The following is a 21,921-nucleotide window of genomic DNA, read 5'->3' as shown; positions in this document are numbered from 1 at the left end:
TAATCCCTTGTTGTGTCCTCAAATGCATGACTGCTTGGCCACTTCGAGGCCCATTGAGCCACTTGAGTTAACAGAAGTAGTTTGACTTGTCCTGGGAAGCTATCTGTTGTAATATGTTTGTGTTTATCATTGAGCTGCAGCTGAATTCAGTTCGCCAGTGATATTTGTTATGGTTGTAACACTAGACAACTGTCACAAACAAGTGATCTAAATTTCAGTTCAAATACAGGGATTTATTCACAGTAGCAATGAAGATTAACAACCTCATATTTAAGTTCCCATATAAACAGAGATATGCTCTTACATAACTTGATATGCTTAAAAAGAGATCACCCCTTGGGTGGCAAGAAGCTGAAAGTGTCAGGAGACCCTGAACATCTCAGCATCTCATTTTTCTTCTTCTTTCCCTCTGTGTCTTTCTCCCTGACCCTGTTTATCCATGACTTGCCAAGTCTGATGTCAGCCCGCTGCACACAGGGTCCCCGAGAGAGTGTACAGTTTCTGTTTTGACACCTGTTCCTAATTACACATGTAAATGATTGATCACCTGTGCTGGGTAGGGGCAGCAGAGATGGAAGTCACTGTTACACGACTGCTCTGCGATTATGTCAAAGAACAGCACACTTGCTGGTGCTGGGAACAGTGGAAACAGATACCTGCAATGGCCTGAGAGCTTGGAGATTAAGTTCTGAGCAACCGCTGTTTGGACCAAAGCCTCTTCCCATTAACGGTACTTGAGGAGCAAGTTGCACAGGTGTGGGGAGATATCTGTGGCTCTTTGTCTGGTTTAATCCCACACAACTTAAACCAAGACTCACTGCCTGCACCTTTAAGCTGACTTTGTGACACCTGAGGGCCCTGGCCACTGAAAGCAGAACTCAGCTACTTTTGTGAAATGTGATTTGGCTAATTGATTTTGGAGTGGCCAGTCTGGACTGCCTAGGGGTGGGGCTGAACACAGGGGCAAGAGTTCGACGGAAGTTGAAGCTATTTATTTCATGTAGCAGTGCAGGTGGTGAAATTAACCTGTTGCTGCATTTGTTTTCCACTTTCAGGTGCAGGATTCGAACCGCAAAATACAGGCTTTTGACCTCAAATCATCAAGAAAATAAACAATGAGTCAAAGCCAGACACAGACCTGTGCTTTCACAGATGGGGCAAGAACGTCTGTTTTCCTGCTTTGCCTGGCAACAGCTGCTGGTTTGTCTATGCTTTGACTCAGGTATGGAGCCAATCTGAGGGCCAGAAGGGTTTTAACCCCAATCTTCTCTCCCGTCTCATAGCCTGGCACACATGCGCTGCGCAGCTGTACTTCCCATTGATCTGCTTGGATGCCCGGATGGCTGGTTGGCGGGAGATAGATTGGAGAGGAAATGGCTTAATTGTCCACACCCTCACTACTGGAGTGCAAATAAGCCCCAAGACTGCCCTCCGCGATGAAGAGAATCTCTCTTTGAGATGCTTTGGTGAAGGTAAAGAATGAAAAGTTAATACAATATAAGATCACACCCATGGGACTTTCCATTCTACCCTGATAGTTTTGTAAAACAAGAAATTTTCCCTTTTTTATAAATTTCATCCTTCTTGTTTCGTTTTTGTTCAATAACAATCTATGCCAATGCCATTCATCAGTCAAGCAGACAGACAGATGAAGGGTCGTGACTCATGTAGAAGAGGTGAGAGATGAAAGAGTTAAATGCTGAGGCATATGTATCCTGTCTGACTTTGATCTCTGCCTCAGGTAGCTCTTTCACAGCCATCAATCTTGGCTAGGAGCTGATGGGAAGCTACTCCCTCTGAGACAAGGCTTGCTCAGACTAAGACTGTCTCTTTGCCTTGATAGCGCAGTGGAATGACATGTCAGACAAATCGTACAAAACACCACAACTGCCTTTTTTTCTTTTCTTTTTAATTTTCCACCTGGTTTTCTATATTCTTAATTTTTGCTTTGGTCTTTTTAATTATCAAACAAAGCTGATGCTATGAGGAGGATAAGGATGCATGAGGGGAGGGAGCAGAGAGGGTGTGTTTTGGTGAGGTTCAAAGATGAAATGAACAAGTCTTTGAGGCTTTGATGTTTCTTGGCAGGCTTCTAGCAACCGCTGACAAGCTGATGATCTGGTAACAGGGGCTTTTTTTTCCTTTTCTTTTTTTTTTTTTAAATGCCTCGTCCATCCTGACCTAAGTCGTCTAGCCCTCCAGTGACAAATGCTTTAATATGACAAGGTTAAACACCTTAAGCACTGCAGCGAAATGCCACAATGAAGCCAGAGGTTAGTGGAACAACTTTCATTAACTGGGTAGCTTTCTATAACTGTTTTACCCAACAGATCTTCTTTTTATTTGTAAAATTATTCTTGGGGAAAATTTTAAACAATTTAAAAGCTGTTATAAACAATATCTTTATAATATTACCGAAACATGTCCTCTTGAAGTGACAGGAGATGTTTGTTGTGACAAACCTCCAGAGAGTTGGTACTACCTGAGTTGCTTTTTAGAGCCACTTTACACTCACTATTTCAGTTTCCTGGTTCACAACGTGTTTTGGTTCACACCCAGTACTATTTTCAGATGTAGCTTGCATTTTTTTTTAAATGCTACTGACTTGTGGGATATTTGGCAGCTAAGAAACAAGCTATTTGCTCTTAGAGGTAGTAAAGACCAAACAGAGCTAAAAGGAGATACAAAAACAATGCTAATGTTGCTACATGTGCTTGAACTTAGTTTAGTGTATTAAGTTACAAACAACTAAATTTTGTAAGGAAACAAAAAGTTATTTTGGGCATGTATCCTCTGAATTTGTTTTCATCAACAGAATTACTATTAATACATTCTTGATAAGCTTTGTAAAGAAATGAGCTTAAATGCTTACTTCCCGTAGCTTTAAGCTCTTTGGCAACCATTGTAGAGAAATTTTTGGTGAAAGGCAAAGCTAAAGGCATCCATGTAATTTTATAAATTTCAATCCCAGTGTCAAATCTCTGGAAAACTGAAAGTGGTATGAAGATGATCATATATCTATCAAAACTTTTCACGAAATCTTCCATGTCTGGCCATTAATCATTTCTCCTGTCCAGAACCACCTATCCTCCCGCACGTGCTTTTGTTTTGGTTGAGTTAACCCATGCTGCGCTGAACCCACAATACACTTTGCTTTCTTGTCCGCTTCCTGTATTTGGTCCACTTCAAGTGGACCAAGTCTGCTTCCGTGATCCGAATCAGTCCGTTTACATATTCACAAAACACCAAGCGAAGTGGACTTTCCAAGCAAAAGGACTAGGATTCTAATTAAAAAAGGTGTAAATGGGCCTTTTCAGTGGGCATGGTGTTCTTGAGGTAATGAAAGGTGTCTGGTTTGGGTAGTAGAAGTGGAGGGAGGAAAGCAACAAAACTTTTGGCCACTGTTCTGTAAAGCCCATGGTTGTAACACAGCTTATATTGGCCCTATGGACAGATATGCCAGTCTCCAATTTCTAGCAAAGGGAGTGAATAGACATGATTACATCACTTTATAGTTAGATTTGTTGTTGTTTTTTCACCATTTCATTAAAAAAAAAAAAAAACATTAGGGCTGTAACAAAATGACAAACAAAAAAACTAAGAAAACACCCAGAGGTGTGATTTTTTTTTTTTTTTTTTTTTTTTTTTTTTTTGCAAACCATGTAATGACTTTTTACAATATTTTTTTTATTATTATTTTCTCTTTTACTTCCACATAATTTGGCTCCCTGGTACTTTTGTATTTCCTGTGCACCAAACTGGATTTTTCAAAAGATAAAATACTTTTGAGCAGCTTTATATTTTAAACAAAAAGATGCAAACATGCACAATTACCTTGATATCAATCTGCCAATTTTTTTTTCTTTTTTTTTTTTTTCCTGTGAGACATTTGATAGGCAGCATGGTAGAGGCTAGGTCCTGTGGGGCCATTGTGTCCCATTGTAGGTCACAATGGAACTTAACACTTGACAGAGCAGGGGCTTGTTGTCAGGAGCTGAACTTGATCCTGTGAAGTTGTTCTCATTGTAGAACTATAAAGAAAGGGCTTTGACCTTACGGCTGTACAAGCTTTATATGCAGCCAAAACCGTATTCTCTATTAAAATGATATCCATGTGTCACATGCAGATTTGCTATAGCATTTATGTTGCTGAAAACCTGTTGTGATGCTTAGCTGACTTGTTAATTCACAGGGCTGTTTTCTGTTGCAAGATGATGATAGATGATCCTGCAGACTTGTCACTTAACCTGGAAGCAGTTCAGAGATTACACATCCCTCTGCCCACACAGCATCCTCCACGGTTTGTCTTCCCTATCACCTTTGGCATCTCAACCTCATGCCTGTGTTTCACACTGCTGCCCTGCAGACCACAAAGGGGGGTTCATGTTACCTGAGGGGCAGGTAACTTCATATGGATAATCCTTGGACCTGGTAAACCGGTCTTTAACAGGACCTATGCGTTATTGTGTTATGATTAGGTGTGCATATGTGGTGTGTTTAATTTCCACCACTATACCTCCATCTGACAGCTGAGTTGCTCTCAAGAGAGGTATATCCAAGAATTATTGTTTTACACGTTTTATGTATTAATTTATATTATTAGTAGTAGTAGTAGTTTTTTGTTTTGTTTTTGTTTTGTTTGTTTTTTTTTGTTGTTGTTGTTGTTTTTTGTCTAAGCAGCTTGTTAAACCTGCAGGTTTTCTATTGAGTTTATGGGCATTGTGAATCTTTTTGATTATTTCTAAAGGAGATTTACAACCTGCAGACATTGTCTGTACAGTCTTGTTGTCATCATAGAAGACCTCAGTGTTTTATTTTTGGTTTATTTGTTGGGGGTTTTTTTATACTCCTGGAATTTAGCATCAGATGCCTCCTCAGATGTCTCATGAGAAGCTTGCAAACAGTCATCAGATTGTAATGCCACTCCTTCAGCTGTTTTTGACCTCACTTAAACTCAACCCAGCCACCCCGGCCAGGCAAGATTCCCACTCCCTTGTCCAGTGCCACCCTCCTCGCCCCACTGCCATGCTTCAGACTTTTGTTTTCCCATACCCTCCTTCCCTGGTCCTGGGGACAAGATTTACAGTGGAAAAATATAGTATATTTTCTCCCCCACATGTTGGGCTGGTGAGTCTGGAATGTGTGTTTGGGCAAGATTTTGCGAGGAGTGTGAAAAAACAACAGAGTTGTAAACACCAAGGGTTAGACCCAGACTGGCTTCTTTGTTCCAGATGTGGAGCAGGCACACACTATTTGCGCGGCTGCAGCCAAGCCCCAAAAACACTGCCACTACTGTACCTCTGCCCGTCCATCAGCTGGGCCCTCGCTGCAGTCACAGAAACAGGTTACAGTCTGAGTCTGCTGCATTTTGACGACGTGTATAAGTAACTGGTACCAAATGAGTATCTGAGCCGCAACCAGAGGTTTAGAGGTTAGAAAAAAAACATCTGCTTGTATAATTGAGACACATGACCACCGCTCTCCGCAAATGAAGCCGTTTAAATCAGATGCCCAGCTTGACATGGAGCTCAGGTTGCGCCGCAAAGTCTTATGTGCGCGTATTACGCATAACGGATTCCAGATTTTTCTCTTCTCTCTCTTTTTAATTTAAGCCTTTTCAAACAATCAGTTAAGTTTAAATCTAACCGTCAGCGGCAGCGAAAGAGGCTGCTGTCGTCCATCCGCTGTCTGGCAACAATTATGCCGGTGATGAATTCAGAGATCGAGCCAGAAAAGGGAAGAAACAGACGCACTAATTTCCCTCACAATTTTATTCACATCGAAGCTCTTCAGTTTTTGGATTTATTTTAAAGCTTTGTTTATTTATTTATTTTATTTGTTGTCTTTTTTGTTTTATTTTATTTATTTATCACCATTTATTTTGCACAGAACAAAACTTGGTCTGACGTTCTTTTCTTTCCTCATTTATAACACAGGGACAAAAAATTATACAATTATTATTTTCCGTTTTTTTTTTTTTTTTATCTGATTTTTTTCATGTAAATTATCCAATCTGCTTGACAATGAACTTGTGAAATATAACTCTGTTATCAAAACAAATCATTCATTCATAATTATTAAAAACAACAAACACAAAACAAAAAACAAACTATCAAAAACATGATATTAATAAAATATTATACATTATTTTTTAATCTGAATGTTCTTTTTACTTATTTTTGCAGCTTTTCAAAGTTGCACATGCTAATTTAGTTTCCATTTAAAAACATTTGGCATCATTTTACCGTCAAATACTCATTTAAGTTACAACATTCAGTGTAAATTAGAAACATTAAATTTTAAAATTTCAGAAATCAAAACATATTCACAAATAATTTAATAAACTGTTTAAAATAATTTTAAAATCATCCATTTGACTGCAAATATCAGTCTTCAGTGAAGAGTATATTTTCTCAAGAAAACTAGAGGATTAAAACATTTTTGATTATATACTGACAAGTGAAATACATGAAGTGTGAAACTTCAAGTTCAATGGTTTTGAGAGGAAGAATGAATGAAAGGTTTACCTATTTGTGGAAAAAAAATATAAAATAATAACTTTAATTTAATTTTGACTTCAAATAAAAGCTGTCATATTTTAATTCATGTATTGGAAATAATTTTAATATGCACACATTGATTATAAATCTGTCATTAAACAGCAGATGTAGTACAATTAAAACATCATAAAATGAAAAAAAAAAACTATTTTTAATTTTTTATTTTTTTTTTTTTTACTCAGATTAGTGTCAGTGTTGTTCATGTGACTCCGACAGTGAACTCTGAGCCCTCACAATGTGGCTGCACTTCAGGAATGAGACTCCGGCCGTGGCGATATTAGTGTTCCTTAGTGAAGACGCCTGGAGGAGAGATTAGGGCCGATCATCCTCTGCACTGCAAAGACTCCTCCTCTGCTTCCTTCTTTTTGCCTGAGGCAGAAAACAGTCATAGAAAAATGTCAGTCCTATTGTTTGCTTTGGCTTTGTGGATGCAAAAAGGATTGGCAGTTGCCTTGTTCAGAATGTTTCTGTGACAGACTTTATTTTTACATAACAGCAAAAAAGGGGAACAAATGGGTCATCCTGGAGATTCACACAATAATACATGAAATTCATTCATCATCAAGATGACTTTCCTCTTTGGGCAAATGTGGGTTATGTTTTCATTGAGTTTCTTCATGTTTCTCACACAGTTTCTTCACACTTTGACTCTGGGATGCATTTCTGGTGATGTCAACACCTCAGCTTCAGACCTATCATAATATTCTCCTGAAACAGGAGATATAGTTATTTTTTGTTTGTTTGTTTTTTTGTTTGCTTGTTTGTTTGTTTTTTTGTTGTTGTTTTTTTGTTTTGTTTTTTTGTTGTTTGTTTATTTTTTGGTGTCTGGTGAGCTAAGCCATAATAAATCCATGCATCCTTTCAACATCATGGCCCTCAGCAGGAGTCCAGGCCTCAGCTTAGCCCCAGTAACAGCGGGGTTACTTGTAGAACATGATGTGCCAGTAGGGAAGATCACAGCCAAGGCAGTTGTTCAAGAATGTGTTTTTAGTTTGTACACAAAGAATGCTGTCACTCTGCATCATAGCAGCCTGATGGATAAAGTCAACTGGTGAGTATTTGAGTGTGCGTGAGTGCATTTCTGTCAAACACACCTCTACAGATATGTGCTCATGCCAACTGTGCAGCAAGCAGACGCCAGAAAGTCTGACCTGCATTCAGGATTGTGACTGTTTCTAACGTCATTTCTGTATTAATAGAGCTTCAGCCTGGACCCATCCCTGCCCTGTGACTCAGGTCTCATCTTTGTTCTGCACACCTGATAAAGACATAATTACAAGCCTTAAATAGCTTCCTCACCTTATTTTCTCTCATCTCTGTTTCACACACCTTGGCTTTGACACACATTTACAAACAGGGCTCCAATCTCTTTCTTCAGCTGTTGATCTGCTTCAAGTAAGCAGCAGATCTATGCCCACAGGCCTCTGTCTTTAGAGGGTTATATTTTCTGCTCATTTAGCCCATTCATGTGTCAAAAAGTGAGTCTGTGAACTTTATGGTCACAAAAGTTGTTTTGCTGATCCTAAAAAAAGTTATTCTAAATGCCTCACCTGCTCCTGAAAAACACCAATCACTCAATTACTGGTTGCTAAGATAGCAGAAATAGCATCAATAATGTTGCAGTAAATTACTAATAGACAGCCACAGTTTTACATTCTCCAGTGAAGATTTACAGCTTTAAGACCTCATGCAAAAATTCAGAAACTTGTTTTCCCTCAGAATAAAACCAGCGCATGATTTGCCCTCTCTCTTTTTATTGTAACTGATTTTTTTTTTTTTTTTTTTTTTACGGTGATAATAATTTGTGGTTTTGTTCTGGCTGGATGCTTCGCTGAGGCCTGTGGGGAAATAGGGAAGCGGTCCAGCACAACCCCCCTCGCCGACAGGCCTTTAATGCTGGGGAGCTGCAGACAGGGTAGGACATGACCAAAATGATGGGGTTGGACAGCAGCTCAGCACCACACTCAACCCACCAAACACTCTGTATGTAATTTCACTGCAGCTCATACAGTATGTGATTTATCTCAGATGAAAAGTGGATTGTGTATCAGACTGCACTGTGGTGCTTTGTGACTGTGCTTCCAGTAGCTGTTGTGGTTTGTTGTCCACCTGTGGACTGACACCTCTGGGAAAAGGAGACAGACTTTCTCTTTGAGACTGCGATTGTGGTTTTCTCCCCACTCCCACGCTTCATCCATGTGAGTGTTGCTGATTCTGCTATGCGTACCAGATACCCTTTTCAAATATATTTTGGTAAGTTGAGTGACATTTTTGGAATTTTCCTTTCAGTAACCAGAAAGTTAGCATTTTTCCTGTATGTATGGCATCCACTTATACAAATTATGCAGCCCATTGCAGCTGTTTTTAAATATTATCCAACTTATTTTTAAAAATTCAGTCAAAAGGGGTTGTAACACTTGAGGTACCCCCCGACTGCATAAATTATTATGTTGAAAAGAAGAAAACAGAAGGAGCAGAAAGAAAATTTCTTCTAAATAAATAAATAAATAATAAGACGATTTCTTTATCTGATTCAGTTTTTTGTGTTTTTAGAAAAACTTGGAAAAAAAATACTTAGGTCATTGTTTTAAAAAGGTGATGAAATTATGATCGCTGTGCAAAATTGAATATATATTCATATAATTTTCCTCCTCAGTATATTTCAGTTGGTTCAAGTCATTACTACAAAGTTGAAGAAACCTAATTCCAAAATTCAGAAAATCTTTCTTTAAATATCAAAGATTGTCGATCTTGAACTCCAGCTGGTGCAAAACATAATATCTATTAGCACAATTTCCAAATCTTCGATTTAGTAAACAAGTGATATTTTCTAATTTTTGCGAATTGTTGCAACATTAAGGTTATTATTACAGAACGTTCATTTGAAGCTTTTTGGCTGGAATTAAGCTTATCATATCTGGAAAGAATCAGTTAACATTTTTGACAATTTAACAGATAAAGTCACTAAAGTAGCTGTTTCTTTGAAATTAGATACAACAAATCTTTTCCATAAAAGAGCATAAGGAATGTTTTCCCAAGTTTAAATCCGCATCTTGAAATTAAAGGAATTAATTGTTTTTGTTTTGTTTTTGTTTTTTTTGTTTGTTTGTTTTTTGTTTGGTTGTTTTGTCTTTTTTTATTTTTTTGGGGGGGGGGGGGGGGGTTCTAATTGTCCGTGGATCTGTTAGTTTTAAAGAAGATTGCAACCTGGCAAGTTGATATTTAATTCGTAATATGTAGTAGGAGGTGCCTCGTGGCGGCAGAGCTTCATCCTGTGTCATATGTTAATGAAGTTTATGGTGGAGCTCCAGTGACAGCCGGCTGCTGAGGACCAATCAGAGCGCTGGCTGATGGAAGGCAGTGTGTTTGAGGCGCTGCAGGCAGGAGTTGTTTGAAGAACCATGTCAGCTCCTCTTCTGATGTAAACAGGGATACCTTTCGCTTTTATTCGATTTTGATTTCCAAACACCAGCGAACATGCACGATGCAACTTATTTCAACAGGGACGTTTTTTTTCACCAAAAGCGCGTTGGACTTTAGTGTGGAATTATCTAAACTTTTCCTTGTTCCCCGGCAGAACTCATGAAACCCTCTACAGAGCGACGGGTTTATGGACTCGCCTATTAGCTAATGATGTCTATGGGTTTTACGCCTGACAGTCTGAATGGCTCCGATCCCTCCAAATCGGCCTTTTTAGAGTTTGGCCACGGACATCCAGCGCACCAGCAGCACTCCTCTGGGCTCTCGCACATTTACCCCGTTCATGGCCTGCACGCTGCTGGGCATTCCCAGCACGAAAGTCCTTTTCCTGGCAACACGTCTTATGGCCGCTCTTTGGGATACGCCTACCCAGGCGCGATGAACACTCACCCCCAGTCCGCTTACATGTCCTACCAGCACAGCAGTCACAACAGCAGCAGCAGCAGTCTGGCCCACAGCAGATTAGAGCAGACAGGTATGTGAAACAGTTATACCAAGCGAGGTTTAACTGTTATAATGGCCATAAAGTTGACTGACATCATGCTCGGGCGTAATTACGCACACTGAGCGCCTTCATTTTTGGTGGGGGGAAATGGCGTTTTCAGGTCTATTACGGTACCAAAAATAAAAACAGATATTTAAAAGAAATATGAGAATGATTCTTACGGAGAAAAGGTGAAGAACGGATGCTTACCAGGGTTATTCACGCAGTCTTTAAAATTCCCACTAAGTGTTGGGAAGAAGCGCCCTCCTTGTCACTTATTTGATATAATATAAGAAAACAGTGTCATTAATTTTATTGACCATAATTTACTGTTGTACTTACAATAATAGCCCCGTGCAACTCATTTTTACGCACACAGTTAACGCAAATTAACTCAGGGACTCCGGATAATAGCAATCCTTTCAAGCCTGTATAGGAGTTCATTAATCACTTTGGAAACGTGTTACAGAACTTACGATGTCATACCAGGTATTTTAGTCCTATGTTCAGAATTTCTGAACAACATTAAGGATGCATTAAGATAGAATTGCAGCCATGAGATAAATCTGTCGGTGTGAGGTATGTTGAAGGCTATTTATTAGAAGACAGGCCTCTGCGCTGTTGTGTTGGAGCTTTTTAACGCACGGCCTTTCAGCTGCTGCATCAAGATCCTGATTTTCCTTTCATATGGAATATGTCCTTCCAAACAAACTTCGCTCGATTAATAAATTCTACAAGTTTGTTTAAATGTGACTTTTACTGCAGCCTAAGTTTTAAAAATAAAAGGCCATCAATCAGTACTGTCCTGTCTGCTTTCTGTTCCATCCGCAAGATCATGACAAGTCCATGGTGATCGACAACAGGGATATTCGTCTGAATGGCAAAGGGAAGAAAATCCGTAAGCCTCGGACTATATATTCCAGCCTGCAGCTGCAGGCTCTGCACCAGCGCTTCCAGCAAACCCAGTATCTGGCCTTACCGGAGCGAGCCGACTTAGCAGCCAAGCTGGGGCTCACCCAGACTCAGGTGGGTTTTCAACTCCTCCCGCAATGACAAATCAGGGAATGTGAAGGATGTAAGGTAGCAGATAAATTCACTTGGCCATCAGCCTGAAACATCTGTCCAGCAATAATCTGCCTTTAAGTGAAGAGCACCCTTACATTTGTTTTCATCGGACTGAATTGGAGAGCACTTGAAGAAAAATTTATCAGTGCAAAGTAATAGAGGATGTTATTGCATTCTACTGCAGTAGGCTCTCTGACATCACAGGGCTTCTGCGCATCAGCGGATAAGAAATGAATTTGCTTTTCAGTCCCTTAATGCAGCGCTTATTTACTATAGACTTCATGGCTATATTTCCTTTGTCAGCAGCCCTTGAAGGAACATAGACGTGCTCTCTCTCTCTCTCTCTCTCTCTCACACACACACACACACACACACACACACACACACGCACACACACAGATAGATAGATAGATAGATAGATAGATAGATAGATAGATAGATAGATAGATAGATAGATAGATAGATAGATTATTATAAAGAATTACAACGACTTACTGAAAACTTTACAACTTTTATTTATTTAATTACAAAGATATCAATTGTAAATGTTACTGGAAGTGTGAATCGTTCACGTGCGCTAGCATTGTGAGTTGCACGCACATGTGCGTTAATATCTCACGTGTTGCATCAGCTGTTGTCTCAGGCCTTCAGGTGTCCCCGCTCTCTTTTATTTCGCCCGACTGTCAACGCAGGAATGATGCTGAAGTGGTCTGAGTCTCCAAACAGGAGATGAACAATGAAACGAATCCTCACCGACATCTGAGCTGAACTCGTGCACATTATTCTTAATCCCTCTACAGTCGACAGTCATCTCAAAGCAAAGTTTATTTTCCTGCTGTAGGCAAGAAATCTATTTTTATTTATATTGACGCGGCTGATCTCACGTAAAAATAAACATTTTACTGATTTGAATAAATTTAGACCAAAACGCTGTTATGTCATTTCTCCTTTCTTTTTTCGTCTTTAATTCTCCACAATCTTAGTCTCAGTTCATTTGCAGTTACACTCACATTCATTACCTTTATTAAACAGCCAACAGTTGGAGAATTGAGGAACAAGATTCCCCCATTCGCCCTAGAAAACTGGAGATTTACAAAAGCAACTTTAAAAAAGATGAGTTGCTAGGAGTTTTCTTTCCATTGTGTTCACTGATCGGCTCATGGCAAATGGAAAGTGTTTTAATGATAACAGAGAGGAAAAATGCACATTAAAAATGATCTGATTGTTTTATAGAATTTTTTTGTTCTTATTCGTTTTTTCTTACTTTTAGGTAAAAATCTGGTTTCAGAATAAACGTTCAAAGTATAAAAAGATCATGAAGCACGGTAACGGATCGGAGGGAGAGCACCTCCACAGCACCAGTTCCATCTCTCCCTGCTCGCCCACCTTGCACCAGCTATGGGAAGTCTCGACGGCGAGCAAAGGAGCTCCAGTGCACCCAAACAATTACATGAACAGTTTTGGCCACTGGTACCCAAACCACCACCCTCACCAGGACGCGATGCCGAGGCCTCAGATGATGTGAGTGGATTGTTGTTTTGGTCCGGCTCAGGTCATTTGGCGCGCCATATTTGATGCGAACTTTAAGCCACGGTGAACAAGTTTCTCACAAGGCCTCCTCTCGGAACTGGACTCTGTTTAAAGCATGTTAAATAGACTGTGTGCACTGTGTTTTGTGTGCGTTTTGAATTCAAATTTCATTGCAAAAACAGGCACCATTTTTTTTCCTCTGAGTTTGCAATGTCACTGCAGCCCCTGTCATGCGACCTCACTGAATTGTGGACTTGTGTGTGCAGTTTAACAGGACACTACATAAAAGTACTTCTGGAAAAATATTGTGTGTGCATGGATTATTTTACTGGGGAAATAATTACGGCACTATACAGTTAATATGTGCATTACACAAGCAATTCTTGTATAGCTGCTGCTTTACTGGAGAAATTTTCAGTTTAACCTAAATGGTTTTTGAGTTTTCTTCACCAGGCAAAATGATAAAAATAAATAAATAAATAAATAATAATAATAATAAACCTTTCTGAAGAAGATATGGAAAAATGAGTCTATGAGACGTATTTCTAGAAAAGATTTACTTGATTTATTACACTCCCGAGAACTAATGTCAAATATGTTGGCGGTCTTTGGTCCACCGTCACTTCTGCGCTGCCATGAACAAAAACCAGCATTTCTGTTTAAGTCAGACTTTGAAATCAGATTGAATATAGAAAAACATATCAGTTGCATGTGATCAGTTTGTTGTCCTTTATATTTTAGAACAATCGATGCAACTATATTTGGTGTATCTAGATGAAATAAAGGAGAGTGCCACCTTTACGCAACTTTTACGCACAACACAAATCGACATAAAAGGTAGGGTATTGTGTTTTTTAAGTAAATATAAATCAAAACAAAAATTATCTCCACAAAAATCTTCTGTCTGCAGGTAAAATCTAATATCTGAACGTCCATTTTAAATCAAAGAAAGACCCGCACCCGTTAGGAGAATGCACGTGCACGAACCGACTTTTTTTTAACAATATTTTTCCTCTTCTACTGTAAGCCTGAACAACAACAAAAAAAAAATCACCGCTGCCATAATGTCATGATAAATGACCGGTACCATCTCTCCTATTAACGGCGCCTGATTTATGTGCTGATTTGCCAGTTCTGTTCCTCACACTGTTTCATCATAGAGAATTGGGGTATTTATGTCTTTGCAAACAGTTTGCCGCAATCTGGACTGATGCTCTTGATTAAATGGAGAGCTGATTTCAGATTAATGAAGCTGAAAAATGCGTTAGAGAAACATTCAGTGACTTTCTTTTATCTTTTTCATTCATCATCCGATGTTTGGGATGTCTGGCAAACATTAGAAGCTATTTGTCTGATGTCATACTCATGGATTAAAAAATAACAAAGAAGTAGTTTTCCCGGAGATGTTTATCCTAATATTAGATAATTAACAGTCGGTAAGAAGTGCATTGATCCCAACACAAGCTTAATATCTCATTTTAGAAGGTTTTTCATGAGCTGACAAGAAGAGTTTGTGGTGCAGTTTTTGCAAAAAGCTGAAAACCAATTAAGATTCATTATGTGTCTTTGCAACAGAGCTCTTGGTAAAGCTGTGACTTTCAATTTAGAACTGTTTAATCACAGCACCACTTTAATATACTAACACACATCATTGTGTTAAAAAACAACATTAATAGTACTCATGCTGCTCTTATCGCTGGGACACTCAGTCATTCAGTCAGAATTCAGTCCTTACCTGCTTAGAGAAGTGCAGCCTTGTTCAGGAGCTCTGAAGCCCTCAGTGGCGTTTCTGTGAAGAACAAAGCCACACCAGAGCCCCGTGTTTTTACCCCTCCGAGCTGATTTTCTCACATAACGACAAGCATTGTGTTACATTAACATCGCCGTCTTTATATATATACATACACCCTCGTGCCCTTTTCCTCATTCCTGATCATTATGTGCCTTGTTAAACATGCAGGCCCGGGGAAGAAGAGGCGAGCATTGCTGCACCAAGTGACGGGCATCAGGGAAAATTATAGGCAATTTCACATCTCCAGATTAGAATAATGGCTCGTGGAGTTGGACAGAGAAGAGTAGGACCTTTCAAACGGGGGCCAATTATCACACAGGCAGATTGAAGGGAAAGTGAAAAGGCTCTCTGCGTAATAGACAAGCTAAGAGGAGGGGATGGTAGGCCGTGAGACGGGTTGAAAACTAATGATAAAGGCAGATCTGACTTAGTCATGATGTGGATGCTCGGGGTTAACAGATACGAGGTGTCTGATGGGTTTTAATTGCAGGATAGCAATAAGAGGGAAATAGCTTGTTATTAAATCTCAGTTGCTTTGAATGGGAGAATGGCAAAGCAGGTCTCTGGGGTGATTATTGTTATTACGTTGAGTGATCTGACATCTCGGGTAATTGTGAGCAGCTTCAGTGTGAATGCATGGTTTCACATAAAGGAAAGCTTTGGGGCATGAATTTAAAAAAAAAGAAATGGGATATAGAAAGGCTGCAAATAAACACGCTGAAAATACATTTAAAGTGTTGGATTCGAGAAAGATATGGCAAATCAAAAATGCAAAAACACGGGGCTGTTAAATTTACTGTTTTAGGTCAAGGCAGCGCCTCATCATGGCTTTATCTGGTTGTGAAGAAGCATCAATACACATGCAGCCATGCCTAGACCTGCCCTGCCCTGCCCTGCCCTGGCCTGAGGTCAGTCAGGGTTCATGAGTCCACAGCTGTCATGCTTTTCTCTCTTCATTTCATCCAAGTTTACAGCAAAATGGAGAGCATGAGTGATCCTAATGCAGCCGCAGTCCGGCCTGAACTGAGAGTAACTGTTGGACAGCTGCTGAAAGTCTTTCCATGGATACATTTCCATCCCCGAACTCCACCTCAATCCCATATCGCTGCACCCCAGGGATGATTGCTGACACTACACTGTTGACTGTTGCAGGGGGAAAGGGATGAGAGAGGTCACAGACTGCCCGGGCACCAACTCTATTTAGGGTGCTGTGACGTGCCATGCAGGATCACATTCAAGTTCAATAGTTCACCCCCTCCCCCTCCATGGCTACTTACACTTGTAAATGTTTAGAGATGACATATATGGACGTGTCAAACAGCCCACACACAAGTTCAGGTTGTAGCAAATGCATGTTTGTCTACACCACAAATGTTTCCCTTGACAGGCCTAACTGAGGGGCCACACATGTTGAGGGAGCCACTGGAGGGAGGTCACACGTACTTATGATGAGACTTCATTGATATTAAAAGGCAATAGTAATCATGGTGCTTTTGTCAAATCAGCACAGGGTACTGACATGACGACTGATGTTGCAGACAAATGGTGTTGAGAGCAGGGATATAAGACATTAGGGAAATGGGATTAGGAGCTGTGACACATTAGACTGTTTGTAGCTAAATCCATAAGAATGTGTTTGAAGTTTGTCTGAGAAAATCACACGTCAGAGAAGTCAGTGAGGGTGCAATAAATGCTGTTGTAGTAAATGTGACAGAAAAGTCTTGGTGTCACTACAATTCAATATAATTTCCCCATATAATAAATATAAATAAAAATATTATGTCTCTTACACTGATATGAAAATCAGTAGCCATATCAGTTCTTCTGGAAATTAAGCATTAAATGTAGCAAAGTGCCTTTCACTTATAATTTATTTCATTATGTGTTCGTAGTGGTCATTTGGATTAAAAACCATAAGGATTTGTAATCTTTTTCCATTGTTTATCTGTTCCATGAAAAAAATGTGGTTTATTTCTCACTGTTTCGTTTTTAAAATGTTTTATCTTTAAAATATAACAAAAATGTTTCAACAATTAATTTATAAAAATCCATATTAAGCTTTAAAAAAACAAATAACAGTAACTGATTTCGTTGGTTGTAAATAATGTGCTCATTTACCATAAAATTAGTGTGCCATCCTGGAGCAAGCCTGCACAGTGTGAAACATTATAAGTTTTATTATGATTAAAAAATGAATAAGAGTACCAATAAGAAACATACTTATTAACTTGAAGACATTTAGGGCGCATCGTGAGACGTGAAGTTTTTGTGTTGACACTGGCACAAAGGCGCCATCAAGTTTAATACAGCAACACCTCCACTGCTGAGCGCACAGCATTCCAACTACTAAAAGAAGGAGAAAAGGTTCTAAAACCACCAACGCAGTGGGTATGTTCTCTCTGCTTGTGCGTAATGACGCCGTGGTGGTCCATGTGGACCACATCTCCATTAGCAGTTTCTTCATCATGTAATTTATTTCTGAATATTTAAAATTGTTGCCAACCCGCCACATGCCGTTATTAACTACCTGACGCAGAGAAAATGCAGCTGCTTTTGGTGCTTTCTCGTTTTTATGTGATATTCTTATTGTCGCTGTAACAAAGTTTGTCAGTATGCCATCCCTCAGCTTTTTTTTTTCCCTCTTAATGGTGTTTTCCCAAGGTCCCCAGTATGTGAGTCCCACAACAACCTGGGGGAGCGTCTGATATTCTATGTTATACCATAAACTTAAGGAGTTCGCGTAGAGAGCAGCCAAGGACTAAAAACTTGTTCATGTTTTTGATTTTTGTTTGTTTGTTTTCACCGCGTTTTGATAAACACAACATACAGATATCCGTCAGAATTAAAACCATTGAAAACAAAACCCTCAGAAACAAACTGTAGTTACTCTTCAATAATTAGGTGTGTGTGTGTGTGTGTGTGTGTGTGTGTGTGTGTTGGGGGGGGGGGGGGGGGGTGCGTGTACCCCGACCCAGCTTCTCTCTTGCTCGCTTATCTGGCTGCAAAACAATAATAAAAGGAACTGACTCCACCAAGTCTGCATGCATGCGCACCGCCAAAATCAAGATAATGCGGGACACTAGAAGCTGCTGTCACAGATTAATTTATTAAGATAACTGCTAATTATTATTGTTATTAATATATTATTATTGTTTTAATCGTTTAGTCGGTTGTGTCAGATTACACGAGACCGAACTTTGGTTTCATTAGCCGCGTGGTTTCTCGTGAATGCGGCCAAACAAGGACATGTTCAGAAAAGGGCTTGACACACACCATACAGTTAGCATCTTTTATTTATCAGACAGAAAGGCAACAAGTTTACTAATTACATGAATATAAAAATGGTCTTGAAAGCACCACAGTGCAGTCTAACAAATATGATCATAGTGGTTCTGGATATAAACACGTATTTACAACCTTCGATATTTTTTGTACAAATCCATATAAATATGTCCTGAGTTTTTAATTTATTTGACGCCCATGTGCATGATTTGATTTTAGCATGGGTCAAATGCACCGTTTTGTTATTATTCGGGTGGTGTTTCGGCTACTTGTTAAAAAAAAACTTTGCATATTCATTTACAAAAGGAGTAAAGTATACATACATCAGAGGCTATAAATAATTTAAAAGATAACACGCCAGATGTCCGTTAAATATGCTGCCAAAAGTGATTAGAAATCCCTTTATGTGCTTTATGAATGGAAACCCAGCTCTGAAACATTCTTGTTCATCCAAAACCAAAAACAACTTTTCATTTCAGGCCTGCTCCGGTTCCAGTCAGTATTTGCTCTTTAGAGTCAGTTGTGGAGAGACCTCCTTCGCCAAAACAAAAAAAAAAAAAAAAAAAAAAAGGGAGAGAAAATGACAAAAATAAAAGCAAAGTATCTGCTTCTCAGTCCGTGTTAATAAACAGCTCCCACGCTTTGCTGCGGGACTGAGTGGTGAACGGTGCCCGGGTGTTGTAAGTGGGATCCCTGCTGGTACCAGTGGTTGTTATAATCCTCCAGGTAGGGAGGCGACGAGCTGTGCGTCGGCTGCGGCACCTGAGGCCGACTGATCGGTGTGCTTTGAGGGTTGCTATTATCCCAGACTGCGGGAGAAGGTGGTGAGTTACAGGCCATGGAGTCACTGGCGTTGGGACTGTGCTCCAATGGAACCTCCCCGTTTTTATACAGCTTCTTAAACTTAGATCTCCGGTTCTGGAACCAGATCTTGACCTTAAATAAAAGAAAATATATTCATTTTAATACAATATTGTTTTTATTAACATTTTCAGTTTTAATTTACTTCTATCAGCAAAACAAACTCGGAAATCCTACATGTTTTGCGTAATTACGCGTCAGTATGTAAATAAATAGCTAATTATAGACTCATTAGCAAGCCCTTGGCTCACGTGACTCCAAAGTATCGATCAGTCAGGAAATATCGGGTTCCTCAGCTTACCTGTGTCTGAGTGAGGCCGAGCTGGGCCGCCAGTTCCGCTCTCTCGGGCAGGGCGAGGTACTGCGCCTTCTGGAAGCGCCTCTGCAGAGCAGCGAGCTGGTAGCTGGAGTAGATCGTCCTCGGCTTGCGAATCTTTTTTGGTTTTCCGTTTACCATGCGGACCTCTGGCTCTGGTTCTTCTTTCACTATAATTTGCATCAAAATGAATGAGTAAATAAAATTGGTCACCTGGCTCAACTTTGAGTGCAAAACAATAAAGATTATATGGGTATTATGTCCGCGTAAAATATATGTTTTTATTAAACTCTTTTGAAATTCTCTCATATTAAAATGGACATATATAGAAATTAAAAATTCAAAGGCATTGTGACCATCGTTTTCCTAAGAAATATCATTTTAACCAATTTCCCCAATGAGGAACTAATAAAGGTTTACTTAGTCTTATTCTTAAATTCTCAATTAATATGTAATATATATATATATATATATATATATATATATATATATATATAAGTGAATATAAGGCAACAAACTTACTATTTATTTACATCACGATTTTTTATGGTCATGTGTTAATTACTCATTCTAAAACAGACTGATAGAACACCACACTAACACTAAGCTATTAACAAAGTTAACCGTAAATACACAACACGTCAAGCGAACTCAGTGGATGCTACTGACCTAAAATTAAGCCTATATTCCTGGGGTATATTTGGTTGTACAAAACCCTTTTGCAAAATTATCTCCAAATTTGAAGAGAACGTAAAAGATAGAAAAACTTTTTAAGTATTTTTTGCACCTTTATAGAAAGCTACATTGTATTTTACACAAGAAATCTGCTCTTGACGCGCACAGATTAACAGGACGCAACATAACCTGTGATAAGCTCAACATTTACCTGAGCCCGGAGGTGAGGCCTGCAGGTGATCTCTGTTGTAATGTCCATACTGTCTGTAGCTATTCGTGTATGGGTATTCAGATTTGGTGGCGTACGCTCCGGCGGCTCCCATTCCATTTATATTAAATTGGTGGTGGTAAGAGTTCATGGGCTGTCCGTATGGCTGACTCTGATAATACTCGTGGTGGCCGTGGGAGGTCTGTCCGCTGTAGTAGCCCATGTCCGTCACCGAAGACTCGGGAAGAGTAGGGGAATCCTTTGAGTTCGGGTGGCAACTCATAGATCCGGGAAGATCGGTCAAAATACTCGCAATCTTCTTCTCATAGGTCTGTCCGGCGCTCATGGTGAAAAGCAGCGCTCCAGAAAAGAAAAGAAAGAATCCTCTGTTGGACTTTTTTTTTTTCTGTCCCAACAGAGAAACTGACGTGTGCGCGTTCTGGGAACGCACGGCTTCGCTGAGCTTATAGTCCAGTAAAACTCTTCCAGCTGCAGAAACGTGGTTGTGGCATTGCTCAGCTCCTGTGGCACCGAGTTATAGAGAGCTGGACTGGACGCCTCCTTCCCATTGGCTGCGCTGTTCTCCCCCTCTTTTTGCGCTCCGAGCAAAGACTTGGTGAAACCCAGCCTTCAGCCAGGAGCGCCTGTGCACTCACTCCCCCCTTTGGCATTACACCCCCACCACGCTTGAAATTTACGTTTACCTGTTCGCGTGATGAGCATGCAGGTTCTGCAGGCCCCCTTTTTTGCTGTTTGTTAAAATGCAAAAAGTAAACAGAGAAAGTCACAAAACATGTCCAGTTTATAACTCGGACCACAGTGGCATGCTGATGTTGCGACAGTGGTAACCAGCATCTTTTCCAAAGACTAATCTCACAGCCAGACCGTCTCCTTAATGTTTTTTAATGCAATGTTTTCTTAGCAGTGCCTAAAGATCAGACTTTATTCAAACTAAACAGGCTGTCAGCCGGCCTCCCACTGTCTGCTTTTGTCATTCAAAGGTGCTGGCGGACAGTGAACTTTATGTAAAGGCGATGGAAGAGATACGCAAAGGACTCGTTCAACTGATTGCCAGTGGGTAAATTCCTGAGCTCTGTCCATAATGTATGTGTGTGCTTGCAAATCAGTATTGTTAAAAGATGACGGGAAAGGAGAAACTGTGGGTAAAGCAGCCCGCAGGTTATAATGATATTCAATATGACAAATTATTTTGCTGAAGAAAGAAGGAATTGAAAAACTGCTTGGGATGTAATTTAACTTAATTATTTTCATTCTTTTTGTCTGCAGCACGTTTGTCCTCTGTTGATGTCACGGCGCGCAGCGACTCCCGGTGGTCTTGCTGATAAATCCTCTAATTTTCCCGGTTAGATATAGATATAATTGAGTTACAAACAGCTTCGAATGTAGAAGCATTAGTGTTTTTGACATCGCATGTCAGTATCTTCTTTTTAAAATGAACACGATTAACTTCTAATGAGTTTCAAACACAATTTTCTCTGCAGAACTTCTTGTCTAATACACTTCCACCCTCTTGTGGTAATAAAATGTAGCACTGGTATAATGATTTAAAGGGTCAATTCACATAGTTTTGCCTCCATAGGACACAGAAGTGAGAGCCACTCCAGAGATTTATTTCAGTAAAACAGTACACACACACACACACACACA

General features: G+C 39.7%; 2 protein-coding genes across 2 annotated transcripts; one reads left to right on the top strand and one right to left on the bottom strand.

Moving 5' to 3' along the window:
- The first annotated feature begins 9,904 nt into the window (after positions 1 to 9,904).
- On the top strand, positions 9,905 to 13,575 carry dlx4b (distal-less homeobox 4b). Its single transcript, XM_041974961.1, has 3 exons — positions 9,905 to 10,515; positions 11,357 to 11,550; positions 12,860 to 13,575. Exons 1-3 carry the CDS (start codon positions 10,191 to 10,193, stop codon positions 13,112 to 13,114), a joined length of 774 nt encoding a protein of 257 aa, XP_041830895.1. The 5' UTR covers positions 9,905 to 10,190; the 3' UTR covers positions 13,115 to 13,575.
- A 4,611-nt stretch (positions 13,576 to 18,186) lies between these two features.
- On the bottom strand, positions 18,187 to 20,820 carry dlx3b (distal-less homeobox 3b). The gene is made up of 3 exons (XM_041973068.1): positions 20,257 to 20,820; positions 19,356 to 19,540; positions 18,187 to 19,129 (listed from the first exon to the last, which is right to left on the bottom strand). The coding sequence occupies exons 1-3, from the start codon at positions 20,597 to 20,599 to the stop codon at positions 18,815 to 18,817; spliced, it is 843 nt and encodes a 280-aa protein (XP_041829002.1). The 5' UTR covers positions 20,600 to 20,820; the 3' UTR covers positions 18,187 to 18,814.
- Between the last annotated feature and the right edge of the window lie 1,101 nt (positions 20,821 to 21,921).

Source organism: Melanotaenia boesemani, chromosome 21 (assembly GCF_017639745.1).
Source record: "Melanotaenia boesemani isolate fMelBoe1 chromosome 21, fMelBoe1.pri, whole genome shotgun sequence".
NCBI classification, from domain to species: Eukaryota; Metazoa; Chordata; class Actinopteri; order Atheriniformes; family Melanotaeniidae; genus Melanotaenia; species Melanotaenia boesemani.
Note: the sequence above shows the minus strand (reverse complement) of the source record. Positions and strands in the feature narration are given on the sequence as shown.

Coding starts and splice junctions, on each gene's coding strand:
- dlx4b (XM_041974961.1), top strand. CDS start 10,191: ATGATGTCTATGGGTTTTACGCCTGACAGTCTGAATGGCTCCGATCCC. Junction 10,516..11,356: donor CAGCAGATTAGAGCAGACAG/GTATGTGAAACA, acceptor TCCATCCGCAAG/ATCATGACAAGTCCATGGTG. Junction 11,551..12,859: donor TGGGGCTCACCCAGACTCAG/GTGGGTTTTCAA, acceptor TCTTACTTTTAG/GTAAAAATCTGGTTTCAGAA.
- dlx3b (XM_041973068.1), bottom strand. CDS start 20,599: ATGAGCGCCGGACAGACCTATGAGAAGAAGATTGCGAGTATTTTGACC. Junction 19,541..20,256: donor GGCCTCACCTCCGGGCTCAG/GTAAATGTTGAG, acceptor TGCAAATTATAG/TGAAAGAAGAACCAGAGCCA. Junction 19,130..19,355: donor TCGGCCTCACTCAGACACAG/GTAAGCTGAGGA, acceptor CTTTTATTTAAG/GTCAAGATCTGGTTCCAGAA.